Source organism: Callorhinchus milii, unplaced genomic scaffold (genome assembly GCF_018977255.1).
Source record: "Callorhinchus milii isolate IMCB2004 unplaced genomic scaffold, IMCB_Cmil_1.0 Scaffold2, whole genome shotgun sequence".
In the NCBI taxonomy this organism is placed as follows: Eukaryota; Metazoa; Chordata; class Chondrichthyes; order Chimaeriformes; family Callorhinchidae; genus Callorhinchus; species Callorhinchus milii.
The window spans coordinates 5,955,224-5,975,907 of NW_024704743.1; the positions used below are offsets into that span (position 1 = coordinate 5,955,224).

Sequence of the window (20,684 nt, forward strand, 5' to 3'; positions counted from 1 at the left end):
GTGTTGATTTTATATATTGAGAATGATTTATTATAAAAGACTGTACATACAATTAACAGGTTATATACAAATTAAAGAATGCATTTTCAGTTTTAAAGTCAAAGAAAATGAAGTCTCACAATGTTAAAGCTTCTTACAATCATAAGGCAGAAGTTAATAAGAAAGCCTGTTACATGATCTGTGGACATAACTTTTACAGATCAATTGTTGTGGAACTTTGTTGTACATAATCACACTGATAAATCAGAATAGGATTAGAGAACTAAACACAATGTAAATCAGGTGTTGGGAATTAAAAGTTCCATCTCACCCCGAACGAGGGCACAGTGGTGGTCCCTCTGGTCCATTTTAATTTCAAAATTTCTTACAATACAGCAATTGGATTATCAATATATGGGATTTTGTTTTCTTATTAGCTTCACCACTGAAACCTTGAATAGCAAAAAGCAATTAAACAATCTATGGAAAATACAGAGTTGAACACTGATTTAGATACCGGGGCCTTTCTGGTCATAGAATGCATTTCCAAATACAAAATGCAAGAATTATTAAACATTGAGGAATTTGGTACTGATTCCTTAACAAATCATTACATTGTCTCTCAAAAGGAAATAGGGAAGCATAGCCAAATGGCCAGTCTTGTGCTACAAGACAGAGTTGAAGGCAAACCTGGCCCAAGTTTCAGAAACAGTGACAACTATTTTTGCAGTCAAATTATCTGGATCTGAATTCATAAGGTAGAAACTGCACCATCTTCTAAAGGTTAGTAAAACTATCCAATAAAATTTTATGAGGGTTACACAAAGCCAATGGTCCAGATAATTTCGACTGTACAAATGAACTGACAACATACCAGACTACACTTTGGTTCACTTTGTGACCACAGATGACTTTCCATTATGTAAATTTACCCATACAAAATGTTTAACCTGTTAAGTACAAATTACAACAACATGTACTTTGATTAGAATACACCCAAGCCTCATCCACATAAATGTCTTTATAGACTCCTGTGACAGTTCATGAGATTACAATTTAGTGTGAGTACTCACAGATTAACTGAAAATTACAACAAATTGGAAGCATTTTAGGTTAAAAAAATTGATTTGCTACAATACATAAATTCGCTTTTTATGCATGCTATCAACAAGCACTAAGTTGCAATTTAGGAATGACCATAAGTCGAAAAAGTTTGACCAGCACTTGCACTTTCACCCTTACAGTGTCAGTCTGAACACAAGTTTGTTGCATTTTCAGTCTAATCGTGTCAGTTTCCATGCGGAGGGGAAAAGTAATGGCACCCTTGAAGACATCTTAATAAAAATCGATCCCACATTAACCTACACACCCCAAATGCTTAGGCTGGTCAAGGAATAAAAGAGCTTGAAGAATCAGGCGGTTTGTTTCAATCTGCATAGTGCATGATGGGTTCTACATAATTTCCAGGAAACAAACCAGTAACTCCATTAATGACACCTTCATACCACCCATCGTCATTCTTCTTTATCACATAAATGATGGCACCCTCCATGAAGGACAACTCATCCTCTTTGTCCTTGGAATAGTCATATATTGCCACAACTGTCGGAAAAATAAAACCATAGTAATATTAAGAATGTATACCTATAACCTGAAGCAAACAAGGTGAATATTTGCACTTTAAATCAATTTGAACAAAATGATAATTTTGTTTTGATTAATTTTAAACAATTAAAACCTCAAAGTACACAACTTCATATAATTTGCTAATTTAGTTTGATAAATAGAATTCCCATCACTGATCATGCATTTCGTCCACAAAATATACAATATTATTAAATAATTTGATCACTCAATCCATGAATGTTTGTGGGACACTGCTGTGTGCAATTGGCTGCCACATTTTGTTTACAAAATATAGTCAATTCACTTATCAGTATATTCTCTGACTTATTTTGAGACGTCTCAAAGACGTGATAGGGCGCTATATTAAATACAATGATTATTATTAAAGCACAGATTTAAAGAAAAACATTTTATATTGAGATGAACAGTTAAGAAAAGGACAACAATTACTATAGGAAATACAAATCAATTGTTTTCGCCTGATACACAGAAACCCATCACAATGCTTAACGCCAAACAAACTGGGTCCAGCATTATGTGTGGAAAATGAAGTAAGGCATCACCATGGTTTTAGGAAAGGAGGGATAAAGCAAGGGAAAGAGACTTGGAAAATTGAAAGCTTTAAGCAAAACTAAAAAAGGTTCATCAAGAACAATTTGAAGATAAACAAAAGGGAAAGAAACTCACAGCAACTACCAGGGACAAATAATATTTGCATTTGATATAGCGCCTTACCATGTCGTTGGGACATCTCAAAGCGCTTCACAGAATATACTGCAAAGTGAAATGACTATATTTTGTGGCCAAAATATTTATTGCCCGAGTTCATAGTTTCCTACTGCACCACGAACAAGCATACAATGCCCTCAATCTATGGCACCACCTGCCCCCGTATGAAATGATGAAAAGAACAATAAATTCACATTTTTGACAGAAATTGTGGCCATTACAGATTTCCACTATTCTTTGTCAAACTAGCGCAAGTTTTACCAACGTTTTAGCGTTCGACGTTTTGTGCAATCAAAAAAAAGGATTCAACCAGAATTCACATTCAACATCGGGGAAATTAAATGCGAAGACGACGGAATAGAGTTGTGTGTTTTCTTTTATCTCCTGACACATTTTCCTCAAAAACAAGGGAGTCTCTTACCTTTCTCAAGGTAGTTCTTTGGTGCCCAATTAGGATCTGAATCAGCATATGGGTCATTGTATTGCACAACTGCTGCCTCCTCATCCTCATAATCCACAGGTGGTGGGGGAGGGGGAGGAGGGGACTCATCAAACATAGGCAAGTCATCCGGAGGTGGTGGAGGTGGTGGGGTTGGACTATCCGCAACTGGAAAAATGTGGAAATTTATTTAATACGTTCAGATATTTAACAGGGAAAATTCAAACTGTACAACACTCACATTTTACACTCACTCACTCACCCCACACACAAAAAACTAAATAGAGGGTTACATGCATTTTACATGACAGAACTTAAAAGAAACCATGCAGATAGAAAGACTGTACACTGAGGAATTTCAGACCATGCTGAGGCAAGTTAGTTTAGTTATACTTTCTGTGATTGTAAGTTCTGCACAAAGAATCTCTTATTTGAGGTAGCTCAGCTGAAACGGAATACAAGGAGGAAGCATCAACCCGGGTGGTCATTATTTTGTATCTTATTTAGAACAATTTTCGGATAAAGACAAAAATGTTTCAAAGCATGTTCGAGTTCCTTGAATGAATGAGGAAAGAAAAACTACAGTTTTCCATATAATTGTAGTTGCACTTTAAAAATAAAAACTTCTACATTTCTTACTCTAACAAAAGGCATCAAACGGAAGATATTAAATAACAGTTAAATTTGGAGTACTGTGGTCCCAAAAGCTCCCATGTGGAGTTTCTAAGGCTTTACTTTTTGAATCAAACCTGACAACTTGGCAACAAGATATTTGAAATTAAACCCAAACACTGATTCAAGTTTACAATACAGCATTTGTTTCCCTCAAATAAATTTCATCCTAAAATGAAGCACTGATTCTCATAGGTTTACATATATAAATATTCACATTGCGCAATTAAAACTGTATCCAGCAGATGGCAAGATTTTTTTTCTAAGCTTTCAATAATGTTGAGATGAATAGTAATACTGTTTCACACCACAACTTCGTACAGAGATAAAACCTTAATGGAAAAAAATTATGCGGAAAAAGTCCATGTGCAAGTGCAGGAGGAAGATGAATTGGAGGGTTATATTCACATCTCTAAAAATCATGCACAGAACAACAAACACAGCAAGCTTCTACAATGCACAAGATCATACAGAACTTCAATGGACATGCAATATGCAGAACAGTCTCCTTCATACCAAGTCTGGTCACTACAACTAAATTAATCAGTTTTCCATATAACTGTTACTAAAAGCTTTAAAAAGAAGATCTGCAAATATTTATTTTGGGGTTATTGGGTAGCTTTTCAGCAAACCCATCGGTGAGCCACAGTATGCCTCAATTTTAAATCAAAATATAAAGAACTGTTCAACATGCACTGAATATTGCATGTCAGTAAGTGGAGAAAGTCTGTCTTCAGTGGTACATTCAGCAGCACAGCTATACACAGAAGTGATGTATTGCAGCAGGACAGTGGCATTGACAGAATTCTCAATTGAAAATGTGGAAATGTCAAAATCATGCACACTTCTCTGTCCTTAAGAAAAAGAAACAAAAAAGGATGCATCTACTCAGCCATAGGAACTTACTGTTTTCCTGCACCCTGGCCACGAAGCCTGTGAGAGGTATCTGTGGAGTCAGCTGAGGCATAGGGGGAGGGGGTGGTGCTAGGGATGCTGACAATAACAAAGGCCACATTGGGACAACATGGTGAGGGTAAAGAGAAGAGGCAAACACAAGCAGCTGTCAATCACAGAGATTGAGGCACAAGCAGCACACAAATTGCATAATGATGCAGTGGAACCTCATATATCAAAGTACAAAAAGGTTCCTCAGCATTCGTGTTTTAGGTAACGTGTGTTAAGACTAGTTTTAGACAGCAGTGAGCACAAGATTAACATGAACACGGTGGCAAAATGGCGAGTACCTATATTACTTCAAAAAGTTTTTTTTAAAATAAACTAAACAATTTGATCACTCAATCCACAACGGTTTGTGGGACTTGTGGGACAATTGGCTGCCACGTTTCGCTCCCCAGTATATTCTGTGAAGCGCTTTGAGACTTCGCAAAGATGTGATAAGGCGCTATATTAAATGCAAGGATTATTATTATTACTACTTGGTTTCTAGGACTCCAGCAAGCAACATTAACAATCACGTTTGATTTTGCTACAATAGATAAGGTTCCACTGCAATAACATTTTAAAAAAAGCAAGTTACCCGCCACAAATTTTAGATAAAATCTAAAAATGCAAGACAGAAGCTCCATTTTACCCAGGATTTAAACTTCTCTATTCACAGATGAGTGTAAATCCGCACTAACAAATTAAGGAGCTACCATGTTTTATTCAACAACCCCAGAATCAATCCTACAGCAACTATAAATTACAGTTCTAACCACGCATTATAAATTTTAAATGCAGGGCAACCCTACTACAGCTAAAATAGGACAAGGCTGAACTCTAGCGTCAACCTATTTCGGGAAGGGGGTGGGGGGGAGGGAGAGAGGGAAGAGAGAGAAAGCTTTTGAGGACTTCAATATATCACAGGAAAGGCAGTTCACAATTTTCTCAGCAGTCATAGCTTCACCACCATCAATTCAGGCCAGACAGATGCAGGGACTATGCCTTGAGAAAAAAATCAGGTTTGACAAGGTTCAGATAGGTGCAGTTTATAGCTTCAATGCTTCCAGCGCTTGTTTTAGCCCACGTTTAGTTTCAGACACCAATTAGATTGACAGCCACTTAGGTACATTTTGGTAAAATTCAAACCGGGAGCATGAAATTCTGACCTTCCACACAACCCAAGCTCTCACCTCCTGGTGAGAAATATTAATGGTCGACAATTACGCAGTTTTATCAATTATGTTTTTGGAGGGAGGGGAGAAAGATGGAGACAGGGAATATGTCTGAAAAGTCCATATCATGAATTAATATAAACTTCTACTTTCCTGAAATTGTAGGGCAGTAGGAAATTATATTTAACAGTTAAGCAAATCTACCAAAGTAGATTTTTTAAAAAAAAATAAGAAACACGATAGCTCCTTTAACTGCAGTTCTCAAGCACTAGATTCATTAAGCTTGTGGTTGATAAATGGCAACTTCAGTATTATTGCACACACATTTAAATCAACTCCCAATAAGATTAGGAGGAAAAAACTGCAGGAAGATATAAGAAGTTCCTCAAGAACAGGGTCTCATAAAGACAGTTGGTAAATTAATGCTTATTAAAGCCACACAAAAAGGTACACCACAAGCCGTCGGACAGTTTGACGTCAGTACAGCTGTTATAACGAGTTTCATTCATGTGTGGATACCAATATTTACTTACCCCCAAAATTAAAAATCTGGTCACCAGCTCAACCAGCACTTCAAATCGCCTGCCGGCCAGCACACAGGAAACAAAATGGCTTCTGGCTCATCGGATTGCCACTGATGTAATTTCCTGCATGATGCACAAGGATTGCATGCAGGAAATGACATTATTAGCGATCCAATGACCCGGAAGTTAGACATTTTGACTTCTCATGCGGCGGCTGATGATTTGAAGTGCCGATGGAGCCAGCTGTCTTTCTGCATGCACAGTGAATGTGGAAATGCTGAATAGCAATAGTGCCTCACTAAAGCGCTTGTTGGGATGTTTTTCCAAAGGGTGTTGTGGGATGGAGTTCCAAAGGTGGGGGCGGAGAGACTGAAGGCCTATCCGCCAATGGTGGGGCAGGCCAGCCGGGGATGTAGAGCAAGTCCGAGCCTACTGAGCGGAAGGAGCAGACAGGTTGATAAAGGGTTAGCAGGTCACAGAGGTAGGAAGGGGCAAGGCCGTGGGGGGCCTTGAAGGCAAGGACTAGGATTTTGAACTCTATCCTCTGAGGGAGCCAGTGGAGCCAGGCAAGGGTGGGGGTGATGGGGTCACGGAGCCTGCCGCGGGAGAGAACACAAGCTGCAGAGTTCTGGATAATCTGCAACTTGTGGGGGGGGGGGGGGGGAGAGTTGGGGAGACCGACAAGCAGCGAGTTGACGTAATTGAGCCTAGATGTGATGAATGCGTGAACGAGGGTTTCAGCAGCCTGAGGGGTGAAGCAGTGACGGAGCTGGGCGATATTGTGGAGGTGAGGGAAGGCAGAGCGGGTCATGGCACGGATGTGGGGGAAAAAGGACGGTTGAGGGGCAAACAAGACGTCAAGGTTCCTGACTGGCTCAGAGAGGTGAAGGATGCATCCTTGGATGTTGATGTTGCCACGTACTCTATCCACTGCACCACTGAGTCTGCCTGGCTGGGATTTTGTGGACCTACAACTGGGATTGTACCAGTGATGCAATGTATCTTTAACAGATCACAAAATACTATCATCACTAAAGATGCTATTCTTGAAACAGTAATTACTATCTAATTGCTCAATTGATTAATCGAATCACACACACACACGCCTCTGTTTACCTAGCAGTAAATGGGAACCCGCTTGTTAGTTGACTGGCGGATCGCTTTCCCAGGGTAATAGTACCTCCAAAAAAAAAATCAATAATAATGTGGTCACTCAATCGACTACTGTTGGTGGGATGGCTGTGTGCGCAATTGGCTGCCGCATTTCGCCCACAAAACCCACAATCACTACACTTCGCAGTATATCCTGTAAAGTGCTTTGAGATGTCTCGAAGACGTGATATGGTGCTACATCTAATGCAAGGATTATTATTATTAATAATAATAATTGCTGAAACCACTATCTAGTGTGAAACAAAGCAAGACAGACCCAGAAGCTCCTTGTGCCAAATACTGGACGGTGCCAAGTTAGCACACCTTTATCAGACCAGCTGCAAGTTACTCACTCTGATAATAATAATAATAATAATAATAATCCTTGCATTTGATATAGCGCTTTTCACGTCGGGAGGACGTCCCAAAGCGCTTCACAGAACACACTGTAAAGTGAATTGACTGTATATGTGTGGGTGAACGCGGCAACCAATTGCGCACAGCAATGTCCCACAAACAGTCGTAGATTGAAAATGACCAATTTATTATTGTTTTTGGAGGGATTATTATTAGGCTCTGTGTGGAGTAAGGAAACTTGCCCGAGGTTTCGCCCTCTGCCTGGAATTGAACTCAGGTCTCTCACTTGCAAAGCAAAAAAATGATCCGTGAGAACTCAGTTACCATTCAATTACTTTTGCTTACTGACCGGAGTCACCAAAGGTCAATTTGAAGCACCAATGGGCAGCAGCAGGAGTCTCTAATTGAAGTCTCAAATAGTCACTTGGGCATCTCTATATGTGATTCCGGTCACAGATCACAACGTGTTAAACTCCAATGTCTACAAACATGGGAGTTTCCAACAGGGGTCACTGGGAATAGAAAACTTGGTTGATTTTTTGCTATCAGTTCACAGGCACATAAAAGGATGATGCTAAAATGTCACCTCATCAGTAATCCTGGCACATGGAAATAGTTTAATTTCTCCTAACAATGCATACAGGACTGTTTAGTTCTGCATCAATAATGAGCATTGGTTCTCCAATGCATTTAAACTATTACACTTATAAAAAGTTAATTAGAAAATGTACACTGGACTAAATTCTGAAAAGTCTGAATGATTTTGGATGGATGCATTCTATATGTAGCCCATTACATTGCATTAAAATGACCAACAAGAAAACATCTATGCAAACGTTAATTTAGATTTTCATACCACATTTTACACAGCTCTGCAACTGCACTGCTGCTACCACAGACGGCTTGTAATGAAAAGGAAACAGAATGCACCACCCTAAACCATTTAGTTTGTTGGATCCCTTTTCTGCCACTCCCAGTCATTGCTGCTGCTACTGACAGTTAAACGCTCATGGATGGCGATTTTTCTAGATGCATTAAATCTTTAGGAACTTTTTTCCCTGATCGCTGCTGCTACGTAAATAAAGGTAGCTGAATTGGAGGGGGGGCGAATTAAGAGAGAAGGCAGAAAAAAATCACCTGATAATTAGTTATTATTAGGTAATGGTTGAGCAGAAACACCCAGGACGTTTAAATGTATGACATGACCGCAGTACGAGTACATCTTAAATCTCAATGCCTTTACTTAAGTCACTTATTTGCAGCTATAAACCCAACATAAAGGGAACTTTCATTTGCATCAATTTAAAAAGCATGATGGCATATCTGTAGAAACCCTACCAACTATACAGCAAGTGTTTCCTAATTTAATCTGATCCAATCAACAACTTTGTTCCCTCAATATAAACTGTTTCCTCCATATTCATAAAGGTAAGCAGATTAATTGAATTCATGAAAATGTAGTAGTTTGTCACAAAAGGAATTAGACTCTTGCCTTCCCTCTCTTCTCCCTCCCCAAATGCACGGATCTATTAACTGGTAAAAAAAGGAACCATTGCTAATCCACCGTTCAAGGTTATTAATGAGCTCTGATTGTAATTCAGTTGGGTCATTATCTTGAAAGATACTGGCAGCGGCAAATTGAGCATGTAAAAGCAACTCCTAACGCCAATTGTAGAATTCGACTGACTGTAGAATGAATGCCTGGCTGAAATCAGCTAACTCAGATCAGGCCACATATTGAACCTGATTTTACACATCTGTATGGTTTCAGTTTTATACAGATGGTAGCTTTATTAATATTAGTATCTAAGCCAAATCAAGAGTTACACTTGTTTTTTTTGTGAATGAAAGAAAAACCTAGCCAAAAAATGCCAAATGGCCTAGAACACTAGAATAAGCTGGTGTAAAAAAAAGTCAGAATTTGTGATTATGCCAACTCCTATAATGTACGTGAATACAGATTGAATGCAAACCAGAAGAAAAGGCTCATCTGACCAGTTTCAATGCTTGAATCTTTCCTTTACAAACTATGTGCAACAGTGCACGCACACTAATGATTGGTTTTGCACAATTAGATTTTCATATTTTATTTTGAACAGCAACCTTGGCTGAAGTATGGCACAAGCGCTCTTGTACCAAGCCGGCTGCTATACTCATCCCAAATTCAGAAGCATTAGCAAATGCATTAAAACAACCAATAAAATGGCTCAATGTTATGCCTGTTCTACAGTTATTTTGGGTATGCAATTTGAGCATTATGTCCCAAAGAATGCCTCTTAAGTTATTGTGGTTGTAAATCTATCTGTCAGAGGTAAATATCCTCTTATGCTCATCCAGGCAAATGCAGCCTCTGCAAGCCTCTAGCGTTTAAAAAGTCGAGCTGCCATTGAACAGCTGTCATTTTGCTACTACTAAAATATCTTGTGCAATTCCAATGAATCCCAAGCATCCTGGATATCTGGAAACCCACACATTTAATTAAAGACATCAAATATTTGGGAATGTCTTCCCCTCCCTGTAGAATGTGAAAGCTCTGCACGGTCTTATTATCATTTCTGAAACACTTCACAAATATGACATTCGGTGGTTTATTGCTAGAGAGACTACTGAAAATTTCTCTTTCAAAATTAATTGCTGGCAATGTCAGTATTCTTCACAATTGTAGCTGGTTATCACATCTTATGTTCGCATTACTTTAAAATTATTTTTTATATAAATGATTTAAACACACAAATAAGAGAATATCTTTTAACTCATTAACTTTACTTCAAAACTATTTTCTCTTCCCTAAGAAAAGGAAGTTCCTTGAACATTTATCACTAAAATAAACTAAGAAATACAAATAAACTAAATTAAACAATCTACTGAGAATTCTAAAATCCGGTAGCCACAAAAGAGCAGCCTAGGTTATTCAGAAATATACCATTACATTTCTTTGCAAGTAAGATTACCAGAAAGCTTAAAGAACCTATAATCCCAGTTAATATAGAACAGCTGTTGTATATAAATTAGTGTTAAAGAAAGGTATAACGCCTTACTTGAATTCTGAGTATAAAGAGGGCCACCATTAACATGAGCTTGCACAGAAAACTGAGAAGTCACCGAAGGATTTCGCCTGTAGCCCCCAGAAGATGCCGTAGAGTTGGTGGAATTATGCCGAGAGACCTGCCGGGTCATGGTACTGTACTGGGAACCAGGAGCCGAACCAGGGCCAGCTAAAAGCATTAAAAAGGTAACAGCAAACAGGGGAAAAAGAAATGAGCATTATTCCATAATTTGAGACAGATAAGAATCATTCAGTTGAAGGAAACCTCAAGCCAGCCACAATAGGAAAGGAGTGATGAAATTTAAATGTAACATAACATTTCAGTTTGTAAAATATTCAAGAGATCTGAACTTCTTCCGAGTTGCATTGAAACAAGTTGATGAATCATTCTTCCTGAAGACTCTTTCTATTCTGCTGTGGTTCCTGTTCATCTTACCAGTTATATAAGATTGGAATGACCGGAATAAAATCAAAGTCACATGACCTCCTGATTAAACATACTTTCCATCATAAATGTCCCAGAAGGGAGGTGCCATTTCCTGTTAAATGTGAACTTTGTTAGACATGCAGAGAGAAACATTTTAATTATTGTAGCATATCAATTTCTTATTCAGGCCGGTTCCAGTCGCAAACCTTCACCAAATTCACTAAACAGTAATGAGCCATTAAAATTAGTAGAGGCTTTACACTTTATAAAAGCGTATATACTTTGAAATTTTAATTTCAGTTCTTCAGTTTTTTGGCTATCCAAATATCAAATGAGTTAAATGTTTTCAGATGCTCAATGTGAATGTAGATATGCTTTTATAATAGGAACGCTGAAGCCATTTTCATCCATGTAAGAATCTTAACTGGAAAATCTACAATTACTGTATATTTCACATGCAAAACATGTGACGTTTCTTCAGAAGATCCTACTCCAGGAAAGGTAGAATTGCTGCCACAAATTGTCAAAGGCATTGGATGTTAAATTTTGGCATTTTCTTTTAAAACCACAATTTAGAAGGCCTCCACACAGCCGGACACAAAAGTGGAAATAAAAGATATCGGATACAAACTAAGAGACTTTTGTTAATTGATTTTTATTTTATTTTGTAAGCTTCAGAATAACCCACTAAAACTAGGTAGGCGTCAACCCCAACCGAGACAAGGATTTCCACATGGATAAAAAATACCTTCATCTCCAGTTCCTTATACCCCATTCTTAGGCAGAATTATATCAGCAGGGTTTTACAAATGCTAACTCACTGCAACCCAACACCAATTCTGTGCATCTATAAAAACCATTGCAAATTAGCTGTGAATCAAAGCACAGATGCGTGAGTAGTTCTGAACAGGAGGTGGTCTCACCTATCAAACTGCCCGCTGGCAGTGGAGGTGGTGGAGGTGGTAGGGAAAGGGATCCAGCAGGGACAGAATATGGTGCTACCAAAATAATCACAAAATGTGGTTATAACAAGCTGCTGGATAACAGTGCACAATTTACTGAATTAGAAATTACAAGGAATTGTGATACAAGTAGACAATAAAAGAAAACGGCGTTAGTGTTGGACGACAGCAGTAAGTGTACACGTCACATCATGCTAACATTTCTCACCTAATGTAGGGCCACCAGGCAATGGAGGGGGAGGGGGAGGAACATCATTCGGGAACTGAGAATACTGTGTTGACAGAAGATGGGGAGGGGGAGGGAGATCTCCTGTACATATGCAACATTACAAAGTCAGTTTTTTTTCTCTCCAACATTCAAGGTCTAGTATCTACACATAGTCGTATCAGGTGGAAATACTGGTTTGTCAAGATTCAGGGCTTGTGGCAAACTGAAGGTGGAACTTAATATAAACAACACCTCCACTAAATTTTGGTATATTTAACTTCTGCCTCCAGCAAAATAAAGGTAACAGGCAGAAGAAAACAGCTGAATTGTTGGTTCTTCGACGTTTATACAATTAGTCCTGCTTCAAGAGGCACAAAGTAAATGTGATAGGGCATAGCTGACATACATGGCAGTACACATGCCTCAGGCAGCAAATGCCGAACACAGCACTGGGATCGTCTTTCAAATACATGTGTGCTTTGTAGGCAGTCTCTATTAGCTTTACCATACTGCCACTAGTAGTAAAGCAGGATATTAAGTACAACATTGGAACGTCATTTATGAACTGTTCAACCAAACTGAATCTCAAATTTAGAAAGAATTTGACTGCTGTTCAATTTAAAGTCAAAACATGTCCTGGATTACACAAGACCTGCACAGCCACTAACCCCTTTGTTCCACCTTAAACATTTAATTGCTTCATGTACAATTACTAATACACGTAAGCACAAGGGTTAAACCAGTTACTCCGATTTAACCCTTTCAGCCAATTTCAGGAAACTGACACAGCATCAAGTCTTTTAGGATGGATCAAATAAAGCCCCTCCAAACTCAGTTTACAACTCCAGTCACTGGACAATGGAATTCAAACAGTTTGGGGACAGGAAAATGAGACGAGGGGTGGAATTATGGTCTACAAAGCAATATTTCCTGAGGGAACTCAACCCCTAAAGAATGGAATTTTGGGGCTCCAGATATTGTTTATAATACAAATTAACCTGTTTCAAGTAGTTTGTTTACTTTTAAAATTAGTTTTAAATGCACAGTATTTTTCAAATTAAACGTTTAACTTTCACTCCAATATCATCACCATCTCATGAATGCATTTCACATCACATTAAACAAAATTATTACTGAAACAAATGCGCAGCTGAAAGAACATCCCTCCCAGCATCTGAAATCACTTATTGACAGGAATGGTCAGATTTAAGTAAGCCTAGAAATGGGTCTTGGCAACTTTAGAATCACCATTTCCACTAGCATATGGTTTCCCTCTGAAAATCTTGCTGGTATTCTGATTAATATTTATAATTTATTATTGAAATGTGCTAGGTTTGAGCCACTATTTTTAAATGCAACCCACTGGTTCCACTGTGTGGTGATGAGACAAATGTTTGCCGATACCAGTGAAGTAAATATTTTGTGCCAATACTGTGCCTTTATAGGTTGGTTTGACAGTGAGATTAACTTATCATCGAGCATTTCAATCAGAATATCTCTTATTCTTGTGTTAACTGATACGTTCATGTTCTAGTGCTCATTGGCTTAAACCATTCGGACAAAGATTTCTTTATAAACTATATATAGTTTAGGATACAATGAAACAGACCTGGCAAAATGGTGGGTGGTGAGGGCGTAGGTACAGCAATGGGAATGCCTATACTGCTACTCCCACTATTTTCTCGGCTTCCACTTCCTCCACTGCTTCCACTGGAAAGGAAACGGGACAAAAAGTATTTTTTAAAAAAGTAAGTCCTCTGAGGGAGAGGGGAGATTGGAAGGCAGAGAAAGAGTATTAACTTTTTAATAACATAGAATTATGTCTTTCACAGTACAATTTCATTAGAATAACTTTCTGCAGGCAAACACAACAGCTACAGTAACACAGTGAGGTTTCACCTTTCAGCCTTAGCAGTTGTATTTCAAACCTTATGAAACATTTGTAATTGGTCCCAACTCATCAAGAAATGAAACATGACTGAACATGACTGGTGCCACACACCTAACTTCTACATCTCATTCTTGAATGAGGCTTTATAAACCATTCGTGGTCTGAAACACAGATCTAACCGCAATGGATTAAAAATGTGAAATTTCAATGCATTGTTTTTGGTTGTGAGGGGGAAGGTTAACAAAATTTGTTCTGAAAAATTAACTTTGAATTTAGCCATCTTTCCCCAATTTGTGGATGTGTTCCATCACTCTGCAATCTTGTTGTAATTTAAAATGTTAAATGTCTAAAATGTTAAAGTTCTTGGACCATTGCAAAAAAGGTACAATATCAAGAGGGCGAGGGCAATTTCTCTCCCTCCTGCTTTATTCACCCGTGAAGAGGCAGATTCTTACTGGGACACAAATGCACAAGAACGAGCAAAGCTCTGGTGAATCTGGCCATTCGTTACCCAAGAAGTTAGATAGCACATGTTGGCAAGCTATTAAATGCCACATTTCAGTAATATCCAGTTCTGGTCTCAACATCAACACATCTTCCTTTTCCAACTCAATAGCTTGCTATCAGTAATAGAAACCTGGCCTGATTGGTTTCACTTTCTCTAGTCCAGGAATGCAAAGATCCAATGTGTTTTGAATTGCTTGCTTAATGTATGAATGGCTGGTTATATAAGCTTCAATTTAAATGGCCCATCTCTGGTTTATGCTCTATAGTTTTACAAAGGTAGCAGTCACATACTTCAAATAACGTTCAAATGAGACTAATAGCAACAATTCAACTCTATATGAAGCCACTGTGTGTGTAGAAATACCAGTGTTGCTCTGAATGTAAACACTTGAGTGAAGTTGGCCCAGTTCCCAGTATTGATGGCAGATGACAGAAGCAGTTTTACTCTTATTTACTCTGTTCTTCTACGTTTTGAGCATGCCGGTGCCTATTCTCCAGCTTTAATTAATGCCCTTGAAAGTTTTACCTCTCACTCTTCTCTCCCTTCTCTGTTTAGTCTGATTTCATAAATCCAAGGTGTAAATGGACAATCCCTGAAATAGCTTGTCAGGTGGCAGTAGGGTTACCGGAAATTTTCAGGAGCAAATATATCAGCACTATTCACACTGAAATCCCAATGCTACCTGCCATTTTGTTTCTCTTGACAAGGCTGGCTGAGATTAACTTGTTCTCATGGCTACTGCAATAATCGCTCTTTTCTTTCGTTTCCTGAAAATTGTTTTATAACTTTTGTTTAATTCCACCTGGAGGATTGAGATTATATAAATAATGGTGGTAGAAACCAGACTGTATGAAGCCAAGGAATGTGGGTGAAGTTAGAGAATGTAGATTATGAGGGATATACAAAAGCTATTGCTCTTTTGAACTTGCCTCTAGTTCTTCATAAACCCACTTTTACATGTTCCTTCCCCCTTCCCTCGCATTTGCCACTTGGTCAAAACATCGCTCTAATTGATTCTTTTCCAGGACCTACAACCCATGAACCTTAGCTTCCTCAATCTTCCCTTCCTCTTACAAGGTACAGGCTTTTGAACCGCACATTCACCACTACATCCTGAATCATCGAGTTCAGGTGGTATCCAGCACATCAAGTCTAGCTTTTTCAATTGAAGAGAACATTAGCATTTTCAAATCAACATTCATTTTGTTATAATACTTTTCCCATAATGAAATAACCCACCCCCACCCTTCCACCAAAATCATGATTTTTAAAGTTCAATTCCAAGACACACATATACATCTATGTAACCTATGACAAACCCATCAGAAAAAAATGTAAAAATGTATATAAGTTATAAAAGGCACATGTATATTTCATATGAATAACAAATTGAAAGATAAGGATTCAAATTATACATTGTATCACAACCTATGTGCAATCTAGATGCAAACTTAAGAGGCAAGAATTCTATCCGCTCAACTCCTGTTAATGCTGCAAGTCAAAGCCTCAATGGGTAGGGTGGTCCTAGCTAGACAAGTAGCATCCTGTATGGGATTTGGGTGGATTAATTGATAAACCTTCACCAGCGAAAGAGGTGGAAAGAGGTGGAAACATGAGAAGTGAAACTAAACAGTGCTTCCAATGGCAAGTTTTGTAGTTTTAGCTGGTTAGCAGCAGTAGCTGGTTAGCTAACCAGCAGCTGGTTAGCAGCAGTACTTCAAAGCATACTGGAGTCCCCAAGCCTTAGCTCTTGCCACCCTGCACCAAATACTCTCCAGAATGAGGTAGCAGAATGCATCCCTTTAGATACATCCATTTAGGTACATCCATTCCAATACACAGGGATTTCTAAGTGTAAGCAGAATACATGGAACCCTTGGTTTGGACACTCCTAAACACGATGATGGTTTCTGCCAGATACCCAGAGAAAACAAAAATGCAAACTGGAATATTATTCCAATCAGCACGCGATACAGTGTGTAAAAAAATGGGATAATGGAAATTTGTTCACAACACAAACTGCAGTGTCTGAACTGGATCCAAGAAGATTTTCCTGCCAAAGCCAGGAAGATCTGGAGTAATCCAAATCATGGCTGATGGTTGACAGGACTTTCTGATTCATCATTGCAGACATGATCTCAACCCAGCAAACCAAAGTCCCAGTGACCAGGTTAGTCCAAAATGAATGCACAGTTTCCATCAGTGCAAAAAAAACTGGTGTAGTTTAAAAATACACCAACCATATTTTTGTCTACCATCTCACTTTTCTTTAAAAAAAAATAACTATGAACAAACTGTCTTATTGCCACGGTTTTAGGATTTTCTTGAAATGCTAGAAACCTAATAAAATAATTTCTCTTCAATTTCTTAAGATTTTAAATACTGATTTCATGGTCACTGTGAATAATTAATTATCCAGTTGACAAGGTTCGATTGCTTGATCAATATCAGTAATCCCAGTGATTAGTTTCCCAGTGAAGCAGTTTCTGTTTCAGAAACAGTTCTGGTTAAATTGAAGGATTTGTTTGTACCAACTTCAAGACTTCTTTAAAACCAAAGATATTGCTACTACAATATTTTTGTCTTTAAACAATTCAATGCAACCCAATGACTCATAGATTAAAAATCTTAGGATATAGAAATTATTTCCTCTTTTTCAATTACCCATTTTGCAAAATGCCACCTTTGGTTTGAGTACCTAATATACATTAAACAATTAAACTCTGCCCAAATAATAAGCTACAGATTCAAAATGAATTATGTAATATATACACACACCATATATTATAGATAAATATAACTAAATAAAGCTCCAACATCTAGATACTATACAACAGAAACAAATTTTCTGCAATGAGGGGGCCATTTTGCCTAAAATGTCCATGTCACAATCATCTGCTTTTCCAAAATCATCCTTTATTTCTGATGGACAGGAATATCATCAATTGGTACAACTACCAAATAAATATCCAGTCAGCTTCATCAGCAAAAGAAATTAGGCCAGTATTTTGTGACTGCCTGGCTCATAAACTGAAGACTAGATCTAAATACTAAGAAGATATACATTTTAAACTACTGCAGTTCTGACAACGTGATCCTTCACAGTAAAAGCAACTTCACTGAATAGATAATATTTACAAAGCTTGCATACCTGTGTGTTCTTGGCCTTTGGTTCAGTGACGCTGTTCTACTCGGACTCTGCTGGTTTGCACCAACATTTCGGGCAGGACTCGTCATATAATCGTTAGGAATAACAGGTGGTTTGACAGGCTCTAATGTTTTATAAGGAGTGTTTCGTCTAAAGAGGGAGGAAACAAAGTCACTTTGTAATTGTGTCCTAAAGAAAGCAGGTCTGCATTATTAAAATAAACAAAAACTTAGCTGTAAAATTCAAGCAAAGAAGACAACGGAAACGTCCTTCACAAGATATTATCAAATTATCTTCCTTCCATACAGTAAACAATATAGTAAGTTCCTGATAACTCAACCCTGGCTTAATTTATCACTACTACTTAATCAACATCACAGCCACATTTATGTTTATACATATGGCTAACTCACCACTCCTGACAACTCATCACTGAGCCCTTTCCCTTAGAGTGACGAGTTATCCGGGGTATTTTACACATAAAACAGCAATTTGAAAGAAGTCAAAACCTGAAAGTAAGGCAGTAGCTAATGATAAACCGAGGTAAATCAATGAATTGTGGTAAAGAAGCATTCAGAATAGTCAATTACTATTAACTATTCTCCAGTCTGATAAGCCTCCCAACTTGGAATAAGCACCCAAATTGTTATTAATTGGGTCTGTACCAATGCTTTGTTTCTATTTTCTTTATGTACATGCATACACCACAATCTCATCCCACCCAATTACATCACCCCCAACCCTATTCCATCGCTCTTCCAACTGCTGCTCATTTTTCACTCCCTCCGTCCTGGTATTGGTGGTCAAGCCTTCATCATTATGTCCTCTCTCCCAACAGAAATACACCCCTTCCCGTTTCCCATAAAATTGTTTCATCCTGGCGAATACAGAGCAATCCCATTCATAAAGCAGTTGAGTGTAGTTCACTTGGAGCTGATGTTCTGTGGACCCACTGGAAGCATCTGGCACTGACTGGCCTGCTTCCTGGTCACCAGATCGTTGCTATTACTTATGAGCACAAAAAGTGACATGTCAGTCACTTGACTATCTGGAAGGCAGTTTTTTTTTAGCGTTCTTCATTTTAACAGTCTGAAGTAGACTCAAATTGCCGTGTTATAACGAGGTTGTCTTGAATTCTGGTCGGGCACTACACTTTTTTTAAAAATAAAAACGTCCATTTCTTTAGTCACTGTCGGAAATGTTTAACCTGAAAGCCAAATATTTCAAAACTGACACGTTCTGAAACAATCCAATAAAAGAAATGCTAAACCCTTCTCAAGCCTGATGTGCTGATACTTAAATACTCTGTATCTAACAAAGTCTGAGATTGTACACATTTATTCTTTGAATTTTTTTGTCAATTCTTTCATGTTTAATTTTGTTGACATTCAAATTCCTAGAAACGAATTTTCACGAATTGATGGTGTCAATAGTGACACAAGTGTGAAGAGGGTTTGGTTTAAAATTAATGCAGTGCAAACTGAAATATAGGTTAACGTTCTCTGGAGAGCAGTTTATTCAGGACTAAATATAGGCTTGTGCCAGTGAGAGCTAAAATGATCTTAAATGAATTTAGTTTCAATTTCCTGCTACAGCAAGTTAAACATGGGTTCCTAATTTTTGGATCACCTTCTGGAAACTTAATGAGCCAAGTGCAAGAGAGAGAATTGTGAGTGGAAGCATGAAAACTGTAGATTTGTGAGCAGAAATGTCCCATTCCAGACATAGCAACTTTTATATGTAGGTGAAAATATATACACAGATGTCTATATATCATATATGTGAAAACTTAGCCTGGTTTGGCTATTCTTAAACATAGTGATGGGTGTCTGCATGGATCATCATATAAAGAAGAAAGTTCAAGACATAAATTAATTGTGTGTGCAAGTGTCAAAACGATATATTTACAAGAGTGGGCCACACTTGTGCACAAACATAAAATTCATGCTGGAGTGGGGACAAGACCAGGCCAGGCAAGGAAGAGGAGACTTTTTTTTAATGTAAGGGCATCAACAAAGTTGCTTGGTGTGCTTGATTTTGAAAGTGTCTCACAAAAAAATACTTCTCAGATATTCTCAATCAGATGTAGAAAGGAGACCAAGAAACAAAGCAAGATCAAAATGAGATCACAGAAATTAACAGTAGAACATCCAAGCCACAAAGAGGGGTAAAGAGCGAATACCTAATGGGAACAGATTTTAAGCCAAATTAATCAGGAAGAATCCAAAAGCAGAAACAGCACAAGTGAATCAATAAGATTTGGAAACTAAAGATTAAAGTGGTTGCTGGACAAAGGGGAAGTAGGAATTAAAACAAAAACATTTTATCCAAACTGTACATATTGTAGCTACTACCATTGTTATGCCTCGTATCGTCTACATGAAATTGGGAATATCTGGCCTGGATGATTCCAGGCTCACTATATTTGTTTACATTCTTTAAGCGCAACAGACAACAACTTCTTTAAGGAAATTTTTTTTTCCTTTATGCAACGCCTTTGGACGTCCTCCCAAAGTGAAAGGCGTTATATAATGCAATTTGTTATTTGTAAATAAAAACAACCACCCGAGAACAGCTATAATGGCAAAAATGCTCAACAAATCTGAGCATTTTCTCACAACCGTGAGCAAGTACATGTTCCCTGGTAGTAAGGAAGCACATAATTTATGACCAGACATTCTCCAGTTGTCTGTAATTTGTTTTCATTGGTTTCTAGGATATTCCCAAAATGTATTACAGCTCCAATACAATGTTAATTTATAAATACATTTTGCAAAATGATCACATACCCTAACGTTCCACGTCCTGACATTGGGGGACTTGGTGGCTTTTGTGTTGGTGGGTTTGTTCGTGTGAGTGTCCCAGTTCTCGTTGCCTGGTTACTTCCATGCTGCAAGAGAAA

General features: G+C 38.1%; 1 protein-coding gene across 13 annotated transcripts in view; it reads right to left on the bottom strand.

Annotated features, from left to right (window-relative positions):
• Positions 1-3: 3 nt before the first annotated feature.
• abi1a (abl-interactor 1a) overlaps positions 4-20,684 on the bottom strand; it is a 71,626-nt gene continuing 50,945 nt past the window's right edge. For 3 of the 13 annotated variants that reach the window (XM_042331986.1, XM_042331975.1, XM_042331983.1), the window contains 9 exons: positions 20,572-20,672; positions 17,786-17,932; positions 13,845-13,945; positions 12,236-12,337; positions 11,989-12,063; positions 10,631-10,807; positions 4,352-4,438; positions 2,756-2,941; positions 4-1,581 (listed from right to left, as the gene is read on the bottom strand). In XM_042331986.1, coding sequence (XP_042187920.1) covers positions 1,406-1,581; positions 2,756-2,941; positions 4,352-4,438; positions 10,631-10,807; positions 11,989-12,063; positions 12,236-12,337; positions 13,845-13,945; positions 17,786-17,932; positions 20,572-20,672 — 1,152 coding nt within the window. In that variant the 3' untranslated portion in view covers positions 4-1,405. The remainder of the gene's footprint in view (positions 1,582-2,755; positions 2,942-4,351; positions 4,439-10,630; positions 10,808-11,988; positions 12,064-12,235; positions 12,338-13,844; positions 13,946-17,785; positions 17,933-20,571; positions 20,673-20,684) is intronic. The other 10 variants (XM_042331980.1, XM_042331979.1, XM_042331988.1 and 7 more) reach the window with 6 other exon arrangements.